Source organism: Lemur catta, chromosome 9 (genome assembly GCF_020740605.2).
Source record: "Lemur catta isolate mLemCat1 chromosome 9, mLemCat1.pri, whole genome shotgun sequence".
Lineage (NCBI taxonomy): Eukaryota > Metazoa > Chordata > Mammalia > Primates > Lemuridae > Lemur > Lemur catta.
This window is the reverse complement of record NC_059136.1, coordinates 68,758,194-68,779,798: the sequence shown is the minus strand read 5'-3', so window position 1 is coordinate 68,779,798 and position 21,605 is coordinate 68,758,194. Positions and strand designations below refer to the sequence as shown.

The following is a 21,605-nucleotide window of genomic DNA, read 5'->3' as shown; positions in this document are numbered from 1 at the left end:
CATTTCTTTTTCTGTTGTTCAACCGAATATGAATATGTTTGTTTTATGGACAAAGTATAGTAGTAAATCATTGCTGACTCTCACAGGTACCTGATTTACCACACAGATAAAAACATTTGAAAACCTGAAGGTTATTTCTTCAGATGGAAGGGGCAGAACGTATGTCATATTTTAAGAAAACAGTTTAGGGTGGAGCAAACATAATTCATCCCTCGCTGGCTCTTTCTAGCACTTATAAAGCACTCGTAAAAGGGAACGGTCCTCACTGGTTGAAAACACAAATATTAAGTGCAATAAGTACCTGTGCAGTCTGTGCACTGGGGATGCCTCTGAAATATACTGGAACCAGAGAACTAGGAAATATCACTGCTCAAAGCGTGGGATTCCTAAGATGTGAGATACTTGAAGATTTAATTTTTAAAAATATATTTCCTTGCCAACTCCTTCCTCCAAGATGGAATTTTGAAATTATAAAGCTGGTGTTTCCTTTCATATTCATTAATGTCTATCCACTCTCCCACCTTCCTTCACTCAGCAGGGGACCTTGGCTTATCTTTAATAGGACGATTGAGAAAATGCCTTAAATTCACAGATTTTCTCTCTGTATTTTAAAACATTTCTGAGTCATATCCTTTTAACCATTTCAAATTATTTCTATATTTTCATCTGTCTTCTCATTTCTTCTTTCTCAGGCAGAGAAAGGGAAGAGGACATGTAACTTTGATATTTCTTAGTTTTCTACCAAAAGGGATTTTTTCTTTTCCTGTGCATTGCTGCCACATTTTCAGTATCAGTGCCTTTCAACACAGGGTGAAGAATTAAATACATACACTGTGGAGTCAGGTTGCCTGTTTTGAATCCTGGTTTTCTCATTTGTAAAATAGAGATAATAATAGTACCCATTTCAAAGGGATATTAGGATGATTACATTAGCTAATATACGTAAACAATGTCTGGCACATAATAAGGGTTAAGAAGTATTAGTTATAATAATAACAGAAAAGCTCATCCAAGTATTTAAACTGTCTTTAAAATTTTTAACATCCAAGCTTTCAACCTGTCTTATATGTTTGTCCCTTCTCTAATGAATCAGAAGCTAGTTAAGGCATTTGGACCTAAATACCTTCTTTTCTTTTGTTTTCCTTTTATTTTCTGACCCAGACACATTTCCTTTTTCAACATGTTTCTAGATTTTATTTTTGCTCGGGTGATAGTCATAAGACACATGGAATCATCTAGATCATTAAATATGAAATGTCTGATTTCGAATCAAAACTGTAGTTTGTTAGATCTCATACAAAAAGCAGTACAATTAAAGTATGCACCCAAACTACCCACACAGTTTTGCCATCTTAATGGTAGCTTGTTTATGCCAGGAGCGAAGAAGCCTGAAGAGTGAGCGATGATGAAATTGTGAAAGTTGTTTTCCACAGCTTGTTGAGAATTGAATATTTTTCCTTGCAAAAAGTGGTCCAAAGCCTGGAAGAAGTGGTAGTTGGTGCAAGGTCTGGTGAATATGATCGATGACATAGAGTTTCTAAGTCCAGCCTCTGTAGTCAAGCAGCGTTGGTTGTTCTGCTTGTGTTCAAAAATTGTCTTGGAAGAGGATTGGCCTGTCTCTATTGACCAATCTTGCTTAATTGCAAGCATCCTCATCATTTTGTCTACTTGGTTGCAATAGACAGACATCTGCTGTAACCAATTGACCAGGTTTCATGAAGCTGTAGTGGATAATACCAGCACTGGACCACCACGCAGACACCATTAGCTTTGTTTGATGAACATTCTATTTTGGACTGTGTTTAGGCACAGTCTTTATCCAACCATTGTGCCAAATGCTTGTGATTGTAAAAAGAATCCATTTTTCATCACACATAACAATACCGTGTAGAAATGGTTCGCCTTTATGTCGTGGCAGCAAAAAATAAGCAAACTTTGAGATGATTTCTCTTCTGATGCTTATTTAATTCATGCAGTACCCATTTATCCAGCTTCTTTACCTTCCCAGTTTGTTGCAAATGGCCCAATATTGTTGGAATAGTAACGTCAAACCTTGCTGCTAATTCTTGCATAGGTTGAGATGGATTTGCTTCCACTACAGCTTTCAGTTCATCATTATCCACCTTGGTCTCAGGTCACCCACATAGCTCAATTTCAAGAGTAAAATCACCAGAATGGAACTTCTCAAACCATCAACATATAGTGCATTTCATTAGCCACATCCTTTCCAAACCACTGATATTTTGAGCTGTCTGCTCTGCATTGGTTCCATGACAGAACCCATATTCGAAAATAACATGAATTTTTGACTTACCCATGGTTTCAGAAAAATTGCTCTAAAACATTTGTCACAAGCCAAACTGTATTTGCTAGACTGAGGATGTACCTTCACAATAAAAATAAAACAAGAAGTGTCAAAGTGAAATGTCAGAGATATCAACTATCAAACTTCGTACTTATGGAAATCGGACATTTCATGCTTAATAACTTAATAGTTCTGCCAAAGGGTCCATTCTAAATACTTCTTATTAGCCATCCTCTTCCTGGATTGGATAATTCCTCCTGGGTGGTGTTCTTTCACCAGAAAATGATCTGGTTCAGACCCAGTCTGATTGTGCTGCCTAACTTCCTCTGTTAAGTCTCACGTTTTCTGTGTCTTCTGTTAGAGGCCTAAATTCCTCTGAATTTCTGGGGTGTGTTCTCTTGAGGTACTGGCACACACCAGCAATCCCGAGGATAGGTTTTAGGGTGTGTATATATGGGTTTTGCATCACTTTAAAAAATACAATATACCATTACAAACACGAAATTAGATATGAAGATGAATATTTATTTAGCATGAGAAAATAAATTACAAAAAAATTAATGAAGGTTTGGCAATTCAGGTCCTTTTTGTCCCCTGAGATTTCTTTAGGCAATTTACCAGAAATACATTCACAGAAATTATTTAAGGACTTTGGAATTACAGAGATTTAAGAAAAATGTACTCATTCATACTTATTATTTCTTTATGTCTTATATATTAAAGATGACAAATGAAATATATTTTCCCCTATAATAAAAACAGAAAGGATGAGAATTAAATGATTCAAAGTTTGAAATTTTGTACATGAAACCCACAAAAGGCATTAGTTTTTATGCTAAAATAAAGTTTCTCCTTTCAGAATAAAAGCAGTAGATTGGCATGTTATCCTGGGATTTTTAATCAAGGGTAGAAGAACAATTGAATAACAAAGGGGAAGATAATGTTACTTTGAATTTCTAAATTCTTAGGTTCATCCCTAGTAGACTACAAGCTCCATGAGGGCAAGAGATTTGTTTTATTTATTTTATTGCTTCCTACCCCTTGATATTAAGCACAGAGTTCAATGAGTCAAATTGAATTTCATTTTGATGTTCAATAACCACTCTGCACTTCTCTATGAGTTTAACTTTTGTAGATTTCACATATACATGAGAATGTGGTATTTTTCTTTCTCTTTCTGCCTTATTTCACTTAGCATAATGTCCTCCAGGTTTGTCCACATTGTCACAAATGACAAAATTTCCTTATTTTTAAGGCTGAATATTCCATTCTGCATATATATGATAGTTTATTTATACAGTTATCCATTGACGGACACTTAGGTTGATTTTATTTTTTGGCTATTGTGCATAATGCTGCAATAAATATAGGAATGCAAACATCTCTTCAACATACTGATTTCAATTCATTTGGATACATACCCAGAGGTAGTATTGTCAAACATTTGATGATTTTCTGTTCATAGCATTTACCCATTTTTCTATTGGGTTCTTTATAGAAATTACTAGATATTTTGGATATTAATCTTTTTTATGATTAATATATGTTGCAGAATTTCTACAATCACTTCTCACATACTGTTGGCAAGAACACTGTCTTCTGGCCAAATTTATTAATAGTTGCTAGGGGAAAGTGTGGTCTCTAGCTGGGTAACCATGTTTCTGGGAAGAAGTAGAGAGTGAATTTGGGAGGGGGCAATTAGTAGTCTTCCAACTCAAATAGGAATCCTATTTTATTAATTTTTCTGTCACTGGAAACTAGAATACCCTAGGGACTCCATAAATGCTTTTAATGAGAGAATAAATATATTTTATGGTTCTTTTTTTATCTTCCACCTCCTTATTTCTCTGTGAAGAATTTGTGAATTTCTATAGATATGCCTTTAAGTTTATTAATTCTGTATTTGTTTTAATATGATGTTTAACCCATTCACTGAGTTTTTAATTTTAATAATTATAATTTTTGACCTAATAAATAAATTCAGTAAATTTACAGGGTACATGACAACAAAAGTAAAAAAAAAAAAAAAAAAAAAAAAAAAAGTAGCATTTTTACACACAAATAACACCTAAATGAAAAAGGAATCAGGAAAACAATCCCCTTTATGAAGCATCCAAAAAAATTTTAGTAATAAATTTAACCAAGGAGGTAAAAGATCCATACACTGAAAACTATACAACATTGATGAAAGAAATTGAAGATGACACAAATAAATGAAAAGATATCCTGTGCTCATGGATTAGAAGAATTAATATTGTTAAAATGTCCATATGAACCATAGCAATATACATATTCAATGTAATCCCTATCAAATAACAATAGCATTCTTCACAGAAATAGCAAAAAAAAAAAAAAAAAAATCCTAAAATTCATAAGAAACCATAAAGGACCCCAAATAGCTAAAATAAGTCTGAGAAAGAAAAACAAAGTTGAAAGCATCACATTTCCGGATTTAAATTATTTCTTTTAATTTCTAATTTTTATCTATTATTTTAAAAGTTGGTGTACAATACTTGTACCTATTTTGGGGGTACAGATGATATTTTGATACCATTATACAATGTATAATGATCAAATCAGGGTAATTGGCATATCTATCACTGAAAACATTTATCTTTTCTTTGTCTTGACTTAAAATTGTATTACAAAGCCATAGTAATCAGAACAGTGTAGTACTCGCATACAAACAGACATATAGACCAGTGGAACAGAAGAGAGGCCACAAAAATAAATAAATAAAATAAAATAAATTCAAACATATATGGCCAACTAATTTTTTATAAGGGCACCAAGAAAAAACAATGGGGAAAGGATAGTCTTTTCAATAAATGGTGCTAGGAAAACTGGCTTTCCACATGCAAAAGAATGAAATTGTACCCTTCCTCACACCATACACAAAAATCATCTCAATAGTAGCCTACAAATTGAGAAAAAATATTTACAAACCATATATCTGATAAGAGGTTAATATCCAAAATTTATAAGGAACTCATACAACTCAATAGTAGAAAAGCCAACAACCCAATTAAAAAAATGAACAAAAGACCTGAATAGACATTTCCCCAAAGAAGACTAAAAATAGCCTACAGGTATATGAAAAGGTGCTCAACATCATTAGTCATCAGAGAAATGCAAATCAAAACCACTACGAGATACCACCTCATACCTGTTAGGATGGCTATTATTAAAAAGTCAAAAGATAAATATTGGAGGGGGTGTGGAGAAAAGGGAACTTGTACGCTGTTGGTGAAAATGTAGATTGGTGCAGCCATTATGGAAAACAGTATGGATATTTCTAAAGAGGTTAAAAATAGAACTGCCATGTGATCCAGAAATCCCATGCCCAAAGAAAATAAAATTATCATTCATAAAAATATTCACACTACCATGTTGATTGCAACATTATTCACAGTAGTCAAGATATAGAAACACCCTAAGTGTCTGTTGATGGATGAGTGGATGAAAGAAAATGTATAAATACATGATGGAATACTAATTAGCTCTTAAAAAGAATACAACCTTCCATTTGCCACAACATAGATGAAACTGGAGTTCATTATTTTAAGCCAAAGAAAGAAAAATATCACATGATCTTACACATGGGATAAAAAAATTTCAAGTATATAGAGGTAGAGAACAAAACAGTGGTTACCAGGAGTGGTGGTGAAGGGAGGATATGGGGAGATATAGATCAGAAGATACAAGTAGAAGATATGGAGGATGGATAAATCTAGAGATTTAATGTACGACATGAAGACTGTAGGTAATAAAATTGTACTGTATTTGGGATTCATGCCAAGTGAGTAGATCTGAGCTGCTCTTGCCCATAAACAAGCAAAAAAAAATGGGCTAACTCTATAAGATGATGGATATGTTAATTTGTTTCACTATAGTAACATTTCACTACTATATGTATTTCACATCATGTTGTACACCTTAAATATACACAATAAAAAATAAAATAAAAAAGTACTAAAATGTGATTATAATTTTAATTTTGAGAAGTTCTACTTAGTTGTTTTTTCATATTTGCCTGTTCATGCCTGATAGTCTACTGTCAGGGATCATCATTGTGATTCTGTCCTTTATTTCTATAAATATTTTATACATAACTATTTTATATTCTATATCTAGCATATGTGGATTTATAGGCTTTAGGAATCTAAATATGTTTATTGTTTCTGCTGGCTTGCACTCATGGTAGCTTGTCTTTGCAGGTGATCTTTTTGTGAAAGATTTGCTTATTCTTAACATGTGGTAACCTATGGGCTAAATTAAGAATAACTTCCTTGAGGGAGAATTTATCTCTTTCTTCCTAAAGCTAGTATGCATCTTCAAGCATTCCCCTTAAGAGACTTTCTTCAAAGCAGGAAGCAGACTGGGCTCCCTTCCTGTTCCTGGATCAAGGTTCACTTTCCTCCCAGCAGGACTCCCTCCCATCAGTGACTCTCCTCAACATACCGCACCCTTCCTCTCAGCCCACTTGTTCTATGTAGGACGGCCAAAAAGTTGTAATGCAGGATATTTGCAACAACAGGTTTCTTCAGAGAATCAAGACGCTGTAGGAACCTTGACAATTTTTATTTTTATTTTTTTGCCCTCTGGCATGTATGTGCTTCTAAGGTACATGTTCTATGCTACAGGACAATGAGTGCTAGATATTTCTTTTTTAAAAGTCCCATTCCAGTGATGAAATTTTCACTTGGAGTCAGTGTCTAGGTCCTTTTCAGTAAAGAAATATTTCTCATGGCTAGACTGTTCCAGTCCTAATAACATTTAACACGGCAGGTACTGCATTCAGATGTATTGTTATAGGAAGATCTGATATTGACTCAAATTCTTGTCCTTTTTCCATTGAACGTGAAGTTTATAGCTTCACAGTTTTAATAAAATAAAATTGTCTAATTTCTAAATGCTGTACATTCTGTACTTGGATTTATATGCCTAATATATTATAAACAGTGGGCCTGGAGCTTTACTTTTATTATTTCTAACCACTACAACAATTCTAAAGGTAGGCAGGAGACAAAGAAATAAGTGAGAGGCTTAAATACCGCACATAAGGTTACACAACAACTTCAGTTTTATATGCAAATCAGATATTGATTCTCAAAGGGGGAAGAACTTCAGTTATTTCAGGGGAAGTAAAACTTTTATGACAGATCGATATCTCTCTAAAAGGCTTAGATTAAATCTTAAAGTCATGCATTTGCAGTTAACTTTGTCAAAATAGATCTTTTAATTTTTCTTCAGGAACTATAGGAAAATGCAGTTTGAGATTAATTTTTATGGTTAACTAATTGTAGTAGCATGTGGAATTTTTTTGAAAAATATAATTTTGAAGGCATAAAGTCATTGACTAATGAGCTTTGTCTACAGATAAGGAAAATGGTCAAATGAATTCACAACTAAAGACTCATATTTCAAAAATATTTTAAATAAGTACAGAGGAAACTGAATAGAGTGACACTTTGTAGTGGCATTATCTGAAAAAATTGCTGATTGAATAATCTTTCATTTAGGTTGAGAGCCTAATGTTAAATGCATTGGCATTTTTTTCTTCAACTCATATTTTAATAAAAGGATAAAATCCATTATGGATATACATTATGCATGTATAATATATATTATATAATGTATATATAAAATATGTAATCAGCTTAATTCATACCAAATTGTAACTGCCTCTTTTATTGTGAAAGGATACAATTTATATTTCTTTCAATTTTCATTAAGTACATGTGTAGATGCTACAATATTTACAAGACCAATTCAGGAGGAAACAAGGTATAAGTGGTTTAATAGATTCAACTTTTATGACTTACTTTAATTAATTTAAAATAAAAATGCAAATTGCTTCAGGACAAACACATAAATATAATTAATCAATAAGTATTTTATTAAAAGCTTATTATGTTTCTAATTCTGTGAGCAGAACTGAATGAGATACAGAAGAAACATTGTATTAGTTAGGGTATTTCTAGCTGCTATAGATAAACACTAAATCTCAGTGGCTTTATGCAACAGAAATTTATTTGTCTCCCACTTCATGCCATAAAAAGGTACTTTTCATTGACAGCTTGTTCTTTTAGTTTCGGAATTTAGACCTCTACCAAATATTTGTTCTTCTGCTTCATGCTGGAAGGGGAAAGGACACTGAGAATCTCCTGTGAAAGGTTTTTTTTTTTTTCTTTGCAGGGAGCATGGTGAGGGGTGCACATCCCTTCTGCCCTCTCTTTCGTATTCCACTGGCCAGCACTCAGCCATCAGAGCGCCAGGTAGACCACTCCAGACCAGGGGAGAGGGCACCAGTTGATGGCATTGGCACTGTTCCTTGACTGTGTGCTATGTGTTTTTACTTCCTGCCTTCTCTACTAGATTGCCCCGTGACGATAAATGGAAGAACCTTAGAGTCAAGACAACTTGAATTTGTGTACCAATTTTTCTACTTTATATAAGCTTAGGAAGGTCATTTAAACTGTATGTGCATTATTTCATTATCCAAAAAATGATAGCTATACGTCTAAATAAGAATAATTCCAGATCTAATATTCAGTGATTGTATATCTATCTTAGAGACTTCTCTATGCTCTCCCAAACTGTATCTTCTTCTTTTTTGGCACAGATCTAGACTACATTTCCCAACCTCCCTTGCAGTTAGGTAGGTCCAAATACAGTCACATTAGGGGTTAGGCTTTAACATAAGTTTTTTTGTTTTTGTTTTTGTTTTTTGTGGAGAGAACTAAATTCAGTCCATACCAGTTACTAACATTTAAAAATAAGAAAATTCACAAGAATTTATATTTCTGGCTTCTGCAAAATAAAAACAGCTGCAGGATTTGACCACATTGGAGCTTTATCAGCACATGAGAAAAATAAGCTTACAGGTGGGGTCAAAGCTTCCTCAATTTGGCATGCTTTTTCAAATTCACCACAGTTCTCACTGTATGATATCTGCTTGGCTACTATAAGCATTTAATTTTGTGATCCTTGAGTATAGAACATCTTGAAAGCACTCTAGAATTTGGTGTGTAAACCTATAGATTTTGAATATATCTTCTTTTCATCTGCTTGAGGAACCTGAGTTCTTTTTTTGTAGTTGAGTTTCCTCGTGGGTAAGCTTCAATGAAGTGGCAAGTTCCTTGTCCACAGGTAGCATTTACTCATAGCCCAGTAAATTATGAAAAATATCTTCTGGACAGCATTCAAGCATCAGGTAGTTATTTGGGTCCCTAATCTACTGTCCAATCCTACTATATATAATTCTAAATATTTCTTTGTCCCTGGCCATCTAATTATATATATTTTATGTTTCCTGTAAGCTATTTCTCCATGTTTAGATGTATTTATTTATAGATTTTACATGGTTTTATACAAAATGCATTCCTACCGAACACACAGAAATATATGATTTTGTTTCAGTAAGAGACTCAGAAATCGGAGTATACTCCCAAATGACATTTTTGTGACACTGAACATACATCATAGCATCATAGGGCACTTAGGGCTTCATTCTGAAAATTATGTCACCTCTAGCTCTAACATTTGACTCTTCCATTGTAGCCTTCCACGTGTTTCACTTCTTGGACATACTACTTTTGGAGACCCAGATAATAAACACTGAGTTCATGTACATCAGCCACCCTACCTTGGAAATTGTCAAGGATTAGGTGTAGGAGGCAGCTTAGTTATACACATAGAAATTGACAAGGGTAAAGGATTTGGCATTTTAGTATAGACTTTTTAGCCATTCCAAAGATGATCCATCCAGATCACAAATTGGAATAAGTTTCCAAGTTTTGTAACATGGGTTGCATGTGTCTATACTTTTGTGCTTATTTGGACCTCAGCATCTTCAGGTATAAAATGAAGATGATGAAAGTATCTAGCTAACATAGCTGTATTAAGACTGCGGTCCCCAGCTCCCAGGCTGTGGACCAGTACTGATCTGTGGCCTGTTAGGAACTGGCCCCAGAGCTCCACTGTCTCCACCCCTGCCCCCACCCAGGTCCATGGAAAAATTGTCTTTCATGAAACTTAGGAACGCACTGCCTGCTGCCCCACAGGGGAGGGTGCACAGCAGGAGGTGAGCAGCTGGCCAGCAAGCATATTTACCATCCCTCCTCATCACTCATCGCTGGCATCACCGCCTGAGCTCCGCCTCCTGCCCCCCGCCCCCCATCCATGGAAATATTGTCTTCCGTGAAACCCATCCCTGGTGCCAAAAAGGCTGGGGACCGCTGGTGTAAGATACATGTAAATTGCATAGAATAATGGCTGGTATATAGCAAGAACTAATGTTTTATTAATTGGGGAGCAGGATGGCCCAGAGGTTAAAAGAATGGGTTTTGGAGTCAATTTAGTTTTCATTTGTACCCCGTATCCTCTACTTCCTAGTTATATGAATTAGGCAAATTATTATGATTGCAGTTTCTTTACGTGTAGAATGGGCAATAAAATATATTAACATTGTCAGGTTATACAAATATGCAAGGATACAAAAACAACGTAAAAATCTTAGTGCAACGCTTGGAATATAACAAGTAGCCAATAAAAAACAAGTAGACATGTAAAATAGATGATTGAAGAATGTGAGTTCAGAACAGAAAAAAAAAAAAATCCTTGGAAAGCCTCCAATGAAATCAGTGCTTGGATTTAAAACAGAGTAGCCGCTTTATCAATGTATCTATATAGCATGAAAAGGGGAATTAAAATCCTAATGTCGTATTAAATCACATCTGAGCGGTTTTGTTTGAATTGTTACAGTAAATTAAATAAGATTATTAAAGTATATAGAATTTGTCTTGTGCAAGGCATCAATATTGTGTTTTAGGAACATTAGCCAAGAGAAGAAAGGCTGTTATAAATATTTTAGAATGTGTTGTTATTATTTACATTGACAATGAATTAAAAAAAGGCTTCTCTTGAGGATTTTTGTATTCATTGCCATGAGGCAAATATTGGCCAAGATGTTTGTCAGTGTTCAATGAAGTAGGATCATTTTTGATAATTATTGAAATAAGCTGTCAAGATGAGTGTTTAGTATTTTAAAAAATTGGCCAACTTTTCATGATAGTTGTCAATTGAAGATTGAATGAGGCAGATTTTCCAGAAACAAATATCATTACCTAATATTTAAAGACAATGTGCTGTATTTCTATGGATCTTGTTTATTGGCATTTTTGATATTTGCAGTGGATCAAAACCTGGCTGCGTAAAAGAATCATCCTGAGGTGGATATTTAAAAAGGAGAAGCCCACGTGGGGGCTCTACTTTTGGAATTTATGATTCATTAGAAAAAAGATCAGAAATCTTTACTTATAAAAAGTATCTCGGACAATTTTAGTGATCTTCTGGATTTGGAAAATGCCAACCTTTTGGTCTAGGACATCTTTATTCCAGACCTAAAAAAAATAGTGCATGAGATTTTAACAAACTATTGCAAAGATTCAGATAAATACACTTTCTAGTAATGTATATGTAAACTATTTGTAAATCATTTTGGAGGGATTTTAATTTTGTGGCATTTATATAAGGATTGTAATCAATTACAGAAACAAAAGTTTGAAGAAGGCTCAGCTTAAAATGTAGATTTTTACATTGACATTGTCATAAATTTGATATTTCTTAAAATATTTTCCATGGAGGTACACTGTAGATAATTTTTAGTGGATGTTTTTAAAGCACAAAATATTTATCTTTTACATTTTTGTCATTTGCTTCTTAGACTAACTAGTCTGTATAGAATTAATTTATATACATTGAGTTAAAAATCTTTCTCTTAAAAATTGTCATCTTATGACACTTAAAATTTATTTTCTCTCTCTTTTTTCAAGCCAGAGTATTTACAGTGACTCATCGGCTCACAATATATTTATGAAGCAATATCCTAAAGTATTTCTGCACAAAAAAACCAGACTGCCTAAACTTTTCAAACGGGAGGAACGAAGGTAATGATATCTTCTTTTGACAGCTAGGTTGATGTCTGTGTGGGTGCACTCGCTTGGGCACAAGTGAAACTCAGAAGCTAGAGCATTTGATCAGTTCCCGGCGCTCCACACTAGGGAGCACCGGAGGAAATGGAGATTAGTAGGTGAGGGCAAATTCATTCTCTTGTTGAGCAAAATACTTGTCCACCACTGAGGAACATGTTTACTTAAACCTTTTGTCAAAGAATTGTTACCTTTTACTAATGAATGGCAGTGTTTATGAAAGGAGTTAAAGTACTCTATAAAGTTTCATGAGAAATTTCCGCATGGAAATGACTAGAGTATTTGTGGATGGAGGATATTTAGAGGTATGTTACATGTCAAGGAATAATGACAATGCCATAGAGCAACTGAAAGGCATTTGAGAAGTCTGTTTTAATGGGCTCCTGCTCCTAGGTGGATCTGTATTTAAATGTATTTCTTGTATTTTATTTTATTTTATTTTGAGACAGAGTCTCGCTCTGTTGCCCAGGCTAGAGTGCTGTGGTGTCAGCCTAGCTCACAGCAACCTCAAACTCCTGGGGTCAAGGGATCCTCCTGCCTCAGCCTCCCAAGTAGCTGGGACTACAGGCATGTGCCACTATGCCCAGCTAATTTTTTCTGTATATATTTTTAGCTGTCCAGAAAATTTCTTTCTATTTTTAGTAGAGATGGGGTCTTGTTCTTGCTCAGGCTGGTCTCGAACTCCTGACCTGGAGTGATCCTCCTGCCTCTGCCTCCCAGAGTGCTAGGATTACAGGCATGAGCCACCGCGCCCAGCCTCTTGTATTTTTAAAGGCAAAGAATGAGATTATTTAAGTGTGTTGCAGAAGGTGTGACTGCCCTCTCTGTCAATGATGGAGATGGATTGCCAGACCACGTTGTGATACTGCTGCTCTCAAATTGTCCCTGGCTTCAGTGGAACTGAAAGATTCTTAATCAGTGCAACATCAGATCCAAAAAGGTAGTGTTTCTTCCTTGGGTATCATTCCCGTTGTTGTTCCTTGGGTATCTTTTAGTGGATATGCAACTGCCCCCACCCTGTACTATTCAAGTAGAATTAATCTGTCCACATCCTCAGCCACTCTGCTGCCCTAATCCCTGATTGTACCCTGTATAACTTCTATTGCCATATTCATAAGGTTGCATTTCTCTTGTGTATTTACTACTAGTCTGTACTTGCATTTCTGACACTTAGCAGAGGGATTGACCCATAACTGTAACTAAGAGATATGTGTTGCCCCATGGGCAAACTACTTACTGGCTCTATAAAAGAGTTGATCAAGAAAATGTTTTTGTTTATTTATATCAACAATATAAAGATACAAATTCAAACAAAATTATTGTAACAAATATCATTCTAGGGGTTGGAGGATAACAGTATGGGAGACATCAATCTGTTTCATTATCCTAATCCTTTCTTCTATTTATAGGCATAAGGCAGTATTATGTGGAACATATCACATGAGCTAACTGGGAAAAATCTCTGGGAGATGGAGTTGCTCTGAATTTTCATAAACAAGTCTGCTAAGTTAATACAAATCTCATGAAAATGGAGATTCAAATATAACATTTCATGACACCTTATCTACCATCTAGAACAAACTATATGCCTAGATAGTAAGCCTGTCTGGAATGATCCTACAGAGTGCATGCTGTGATTTATAAAATTAAATAACTCTATAGAAATATCTAATAAAAACATTATATATTATTTTATTCCAAGTATATTCAATTTCTATTCCAGTCTTGTTGATTAGAATGAAACCTGTAAATTTAGCTCTGTCTATAGACTAAGGGACCAGGAGCTTTTATGGATAGCTGAAATGTTCATCTTGCCCTCATATTTATGCATTAATTAAACCAGCATGGGTTTACTACTTTAGTCAAGACATTATTTTGAGAGGACTGCAGGGAGGCACACCAGTAACTATTAACACATTTGATAATGGAATACCGTCTTCATATTTTTAAGAAAAAAAAGACTGAGACCCAAAATTTCTATTAATAGCAAAATTGTAGTACAAAGGTAAAAATGAAATGTGGGCTGCCAAATACTCAGGACTAGGGAAATACACAATATTAATTAAGATTTGTTGGGCGGGACATGGACAATGTATATAACCTGAGCTTTTGTACCTCCATGAAGAGCTGAAATAAAAAAAAAAAAAAAAAGATTTGTTTAAGTGTCAGAAAAGCCAGTCAGATTAGCTTAAGCAGCAAGGGGAATTCCTGAAATGTTTGGGAGTAGAGCTGCCTTCAGGCTTAAATGAAGATCTTGGAATTCAGTTTTCCTCTGTATCTCTGCCTCTTTGCTAGGTTGGTTTCATCTTCACACATCATGTGGTAGGTCTAGACAGACCAGATTCATTTACTTTAAAGCTCAGGTGAGGACAGAGGTATTCTCTTGAAACAGCCTTGGCAGATTTATTGCAATCTCAAATTATATCACATTCCTGGATTTCTCAAAAATTAAATATAGAATGACCATGTGATACAGCAATCCTCCTTCTGGGTCTATCTCTTATTGTCATGCACTATAGATGGCAATGATGTTTTATGTAGATTATACCATCTGTCAAGAAATTTTGACTTTTTTCAAATAGTTTAAACAATAAAAAGATGCAAACTACACCTTATATAAAATGCCATTATGTTAAAAGGAGCTTGCACAATGAAATGATTTCCATATTTCAATGAACAGATGAAATTAATAATGTCATGATTATCATTAGAAGAGTTCTTTATGATGATACTGCACAATAATTGTTTTCATCTCTTTCAAACAAACATAGTGACCATTCCTTTTTAATAACAAAAAACTGATTGCCATAACTATCAGTATTTTTAGCAACCTTAATTCACTAGGGGGAGGGAGACAGGTCTAATCTCAGATTTATATCTATCTTCTATATTTAGAAGACATAATTATTATAAAAGTACTAATTTAAATGAAATGCTAGTTTTTAATGTAAATAGGGGGCCCTTCTGCTTTGAAGCTATTCTGTCGTAATTTTAGAACTTATTTTGCTCAAAAGTTAGAACTTTATCTCTTTTAATATTTTCATTTGCTTTTTAATGACATTTAAAAATCTTGGAAGTACTGTAAAGCCAGATGATTTCCTCAGAACAGTATTTTTAAAGGTGAAAACAATAATGCAGTTATGAAAGTGAATTTGGTAAATAGTTTACATTTTTAAATGAAATTGTTATTTTTTACATTTCAAATATTCCCCAATCAATACTGCAGGTGATTTTTTACCCAGAATATGTAAACTACAGCTCAATCTCTGTTTGTGTTTGAACATTTACTCAAAAGAACACTTTCTAACTTTGATTCTCAATACTATGAGGAGAGATAATTTTAAAATCTGAGAACCCTGGCTTAGGAGAGGAAGTTATAATGCTTGTGATGTAAATGTGTACAGCAAAAAAATTCTGCTGTCAAGAAATCTTACAGGGCCGGGCACGGTGGCTCACGTCTGTAATCCTAGCCCTCTGGGAGGCCAAGGCAGGTGAATTGCTCGAGGTCAGGAGTTCGAGACCAGCCTGAGCGAGACCCCATCTCTACTAAAAATAGAAAGAAATTATCTGGACAACTAAAAATATATATAGAAAAAATTAGCCGGGCATGGTGGCGCATGCCTGTAGTCCCAGCTACTCGGGAGGCTGAGGCAGGAGGATCGTTTGAGCCCAGGAGTCTGAGGTTTCTGTGAGCTGGGCTGATGCCACGGCACTCACTCTAGCCTGGGCAACAGAGTGAGACTCTGTCTCAAAAAAAAAAAAAAGAAATCTTATGATTTCATGTTAAATTGGACAATATAACCACAATTTCCTGTATCTTCATTCAACTCTTTCTTTTATTAATTCGTCCAACTACAGTTTACCAAGTATCTACCATATGCAGGCACAGTGCTAGTTAGCGTAAGGTAAAATGAACACGGTCCTTGCTCTTCTAGAGTTTATGATCTGACAAAGGAGACAGATCTTAAGCAATGATCATGCTAATAATTATTTAAGCACAATTTATCTTTATGAATCTTTCAGTTTTCAGATTGGATTATTAATTAATGAGTGCAGAGTTTTGATTTTAGGTAATAGAAATTGTATTCAAAGGAACATAAGTGATCAAAAAAGGTTGCCTGTTGGCTCACCTAGCCAAATGGAGGAAGGCGGGACACAAGAGCTGAGTGCCTGTAGGACTCTCTGCTTGCCACCCTGCTTATATTTGTAGATTATCCCCATTTTCTCTTGGTACTCATGGTCTTTCTCAGTGTGGCAGGGGATAAGGCCACAAGGCGCTTTGGATTTGTAACAGCTCTGACACTGGGGAGAAAAGGGAATTTGTTTTCAGCCAGAATAATCGTGGAAAAGAATTCAGATTAGCTCAGACTGGGACACATGTTAACCTATCCTCCTAGTGGCATGGAACCTAGGAGCAGAAGAAATTGGAGTGGGGAGATATTTTGCACACACAGGAAAAAAAAACAGCCACTATAAACAATGACTGCCCTCCTGGTACAAGAAAAAATTAATATATATGATAATAGTAATTTTAAAAATTGCTATATTGTTTGCGTCAACAAAGTTAATATCTACCATTTTTTAAACAATAAGAAAAGACAGAATTTTAATCAATGTATGTTTATGTCAGATTATGTCAGAAATGAAGAAAAATTTTAAAGAAAGGATAGTAATTGAAACAAAAGCTTCCACAAAATTGTGGAGACCTATGTTAGAGATATTTATTCAAAATGTGACTTTTAAAAATTGATACATAATAGATGTACATACTTTTGGGTACATGTGCTATTTTGATACATTCATATAATGTGTAATAATCAAATCAGGATAATTGAAATATTTATCACCTTAAGTATTTATCTTTTTTTCATGGTGGGAACATTCAAATTATGCTCTACTAGTTATTTTTAAATATACAGTAGATTATTGTTTACTGTAGTTACAAAGGAAGAAGTCAAATTATCTTTGTTCATAGACAACAGGATCTTATATTTAGAAAACCTTAAAGACTTCACCAAAAGCTGTTAGAACTGATAAACAAATGCAGTAAAATTGCAGGATGCAAAATCAACATACAAAGATCAGTAGCATTTATATATACACACCAACAGTGAACCATCTGAAAAAGAAAACAAGAAAGCAATTCTATTTACAATAGCTACAAAAATTACAAAATATGTAGGAATAAATTAAGTCGAAGAAGTAAAAGATCTCTGTGGGGAAAACTATAAAACAGTGATTTAAAAAATTGAAGAGGACACAAATGAAGGGAAAGATATTCCATGCTTATGGATTTGAAGAATTAGTATTGTGACAATGTCAATACTACCCCAAATGTGCCATGTATATAGGGGTAGAAATTCAAGTGTTTACAAAGAAGGCTGCATAGTTGTTATAATCTTATTTGGCTTTTATAAAAATATTACTAGATTTGACCATGTTAGCTCCAGAAAAGATTAGTCAGCATAAAAAATCAAATGATTTTTTAAAAATTCAGACTAACTTTAAAAATGTACAGTATTTGTACTAGATTTAGAGCCAACTATATTTCTCTAGTTGGCAAGCACTAAGCAAAATGCTTATCAGTAAGGGGTATGTTTTTCAGAAAGGTCTATACCTTTCAGAAAGGTATAGACCAAAAATAATATGGCAGAAGCTATGAGGGAACCATCAATATACCCGAGTGATTAGTTTTGATATTTCTTTCAACATACAGCCATGTGCTCCATAATGATGTTTTGGCCAAGGATGAACTGCATATGCTACGGTTGTCCCAAAACTTGAAAAAATTCCTATCACTTAGTTACCCCATAGCAATCATAATGTAACCAAGCAATGCATTACTCACATTTTTGTGGTGATGTTGGTGTAAACAAACCTACTGTGCTGCCAGTCATATAAAAGTATAGCACATAAAATTATGCATAGTACATAATACTAGTTAATAAATGACTATGTTACCAGTTTATGCATTTACTATACTATACTTTGTATTGTTATTTCTTTCTTTCTTTATTGTTTGAGATAGAGTCTCACTATGTTGCCTTGGGTAGAGTGCAGTGGCGTCATCGTAGCTCACAGCAACCTCCATCTCCTGGGCTCAAGCGATCCTACTGCCTCAGCCTCCCCGGTAGCTGGGACTACAGACATGAGCCACCATGCCTGGCCTGTATTTTACTTTAGCGTGTATTCCTTCTACTTACCTAAAAAAAGTTTACTGCAAAACATCCTCAGGCAAGTCCTTGAAGAGGTATTCAAGAAGGCATTGTGATTGTAGGAGATAATAGCTTCATGCTTGTTATTGTTCCTGAAGACCTTCCTGTGGGACAAGACATGGAGGTGGAAGACTGTGATATTGGTGATCCTGACCCTGTGTAGGTTTAGGTTAGTGTGTGTGATGTGTCTTAGCTCAAAAAAGTGTTTAAATAGTAAAAATAAAAATAAAAATTCTAAAAATAGAAAAAAGCTTATGGAATAAGGATATAAAGAAAAAAATCTTTATGCAGCTCTAGAATGTATTTGTGTTTTAATAAGCTAAGTGTTATTACAAAAGAGTCAAAAGGTTAAAAAAAATTAAAAGTTTACGAAGTAAAAAAGTTATAATAAGCTAAGGTTAATTTATTATTGAAGAAAGAAAAATATTCTTTTTTTTCTAAATTTAGTGTGCTCTAAGTGTGCAGTGTGTATAAAGTCTACAGTAGTGTACAGTAATGTCCTAGGCCTTCACGTTCACTCGTCAATCACTGACTCACCAGAGCAACTTCTAGTCTGTAAGCTCCACTCATAGTAAATGCCCTCTATAGGTGTACCATTTTTAATCTTTTATCTTGTATTATAAATGTACCTTTTATATGTTCAGATATGCTTAGATACACAAATACTTACCATTGTGTTATGATTGCCTACAATATTCAGTACAGTAACCTGCTGCACAGGTTTGTAGCCCAGGAGCAATAGGCTGTACCACATAGCCTAGGTAGGTAGTAGGCTAGAGTCTAGCCGTTAGACTCTCTAGGTTTATGTAAGTACACTCTATGATGTTTGCACAATGACAAAATTGCCTAAGGACCCATCTCTCAGAGTATCCCTGTCTTGAAGCAGTGCATTACTGCATTTATACTTCTAAATTAATAAAAATGAGAATGGGCTAATTTTGAAGAAACCCTTAAGCTAAAATATCAGATATATTCTGTCAAGAAATTTATTTTTATAAAAAGTTGAAAGGAGCAAAATTAAAAAAAAAAAAACCTTGGATGATGTCTGCCTAATCTACACATTTCTTAAATCACACACTTCAAAGAATCAACATTATTTTACCTAAGATGCACTTGCAGAAAGAAAGAAGAGCAGAATAATTGATTAACATGCACTGAATGCTTGAGCAAGCATCAAATGCTGTAGTCAAGAAGAAAGCTTCTTAACTCAAGATGGCACATATCTAGTGCAGGAAAAAATTGTAATGATATATTCATATACAATTAACTTCCTAGACAAGATGTATAAAAAACTCTTTTTGGAAATTCTGATGAGTACTAGAATCCAGCTAACAATTGAGAATGCATTAGACTGAATGTGCAGTGCCTTGACTTAGAGTGTCTATTTTGCCACTTAGTAACTGCATAACTCAGGTGAAGTAAGTCCATCTGGACATAAGTTACCTTATATCTAAAATGAAATACTTGGGCAGATGACACTCAAGCCACCTTTTAGCTCTATAAATCTAAGTTTCCATTTTCTAGTTGATGTTACAGATACTGTAGGGAGACGTGTAATGAAGATAATATTTTTTGTATTATTTTTGAGATAGAGTCTTGCTCTTTTTGCCCTGGCTAGAGTGCCATGGCGTCAGCCTAGCTCACAGCAACCTCAAACTCCTGGGCTCAAGCGATCCTCCTGCCTCAGCCTCCCTAGTAGCTGGGACTACAGGCATGCACCACCATGCCTGGCTAAATTTTTATATATATTTTTAGTTGTCCAGATAATTTCTTTCTATTTTTTAGTAGAGACGGGGTCTCGCTCTTGCTCAGGCTGGTCTTGAACTCCTGACCTCGAGTGATCCTCCTGCCTCAGCCTCCCAGAGTGCCAGGATTACAGGTGTGAGCCACCATGCCCGGCCTGTATTATCTTTTGAAATATCTTCCCCTATGACCACTTTCCTCCCTGCACCCCAGGTGCTATCATTATCTCAAAAAAAAAGGGCAGGGCAAATACTACTTAAAGAAGGAGGAAGACATTAAATGGCAGCACATGGGAAAGAGGAGGGATATAGAAATGAAGGAAGTGAGCTCAGCTCAGAAAGATTGTTGATCTTTACCCACTCCCACCCCTGGTATTAATCTCACAATGAGGAGATGAGAGGTGTAGAAATATCCAGATAGCTACTGTGGAAGCTGCATCCTCTAGGACAATGATAATCAGTTTGGACTACGCATTAGAATCACTTGAAGAGTTTTTCAATCATTCTGATGCCAAATTTCTGTCTACCCCACACTATGTAAATTGTGATCCCTGGCCTCAGGTGGGGGCTGTGGTAATTAAAAAAAAATTGTAGGAGATTCTTGAGAGTTACTGCTTTAGAGTAAGGCCTAAATTGGGCACAACACAACATTCAACAGGTAGTACAGAACTGGTGGAGGGAGATGCCTTGCGACATCTCTGGAGTTAACACCAATGGTTCCACCTGGCCTGTGTCTAGAATTTGCCTTTAACACTGGTGAGGAGAGAATGAGATGCTGATAGGACTGATGGGCTCTAGGACCCTGGGGAGGGGAAGAGCAGGCTGCTGAGGCAGGAATCTGATGACGCAGGGGGAAGATATTAAGAGTGGATGCCGCTGCAGAAAAATCCAGCCATTCCTAAATAGATGCCATCCTGCGAGCCACTCTGCCACAGACAGCTCATAGGTGAGAGGAACCCTTCCCTCTGCCATGATCATATAAGCAACCCCACTTTCCCTCAACACACACCCAAACCAAGGCCTGAGAGAATATGAAACAGACAGGAAATTTTCAAAGCTGAACCTTTATTTACTTGATGGAAACAAAGTTATTCTAATTAAACTGTTTCATATTAATGAGACTAAGACACCACAAAATGGTATGGGGGAAAGGGGATTTGAGAGCTCATGAGAAAGTTTTAGATTCTTTATAGGAAATAAATTATTTTCTTTGCATATTTTAGAGTTTAAGTAAATTTTCAATCCCACTAATCCATGTAAAGAAGAATCGTGCCCTTTAACAGTGAGAAGGCTGCAGAGGTTCCTGTCTATATAATATCTGTGATCCTAATTACTCACTTCTCGGGCTAGC

At 35.1% G+C, this 21,605-nt stretch overlaps 1 protein-coding gene across 1 annotated transcript in view; it reads left to right on the top strand.

The window, feature by feature from the left end:
* The window catches only part of CNBD1 (cyclic nucleotide binding domain containing 1), a 345,001-nt gene that overhangs the window by 20,735 nt on the left and 302,661 nt on the right, over positions 1-21,605 (top strand). Inside the window, exon 3 of the mRNA XM_045560473.1 lies at positions 12,142-12,255. Coding sequence (XP_045416429.1) covers positions 12,142-12,255 — 114 coding nt within the window. The remainder of the gene's footprint in view (positions 1-12,141; positions 12,256-21,605) is intronic.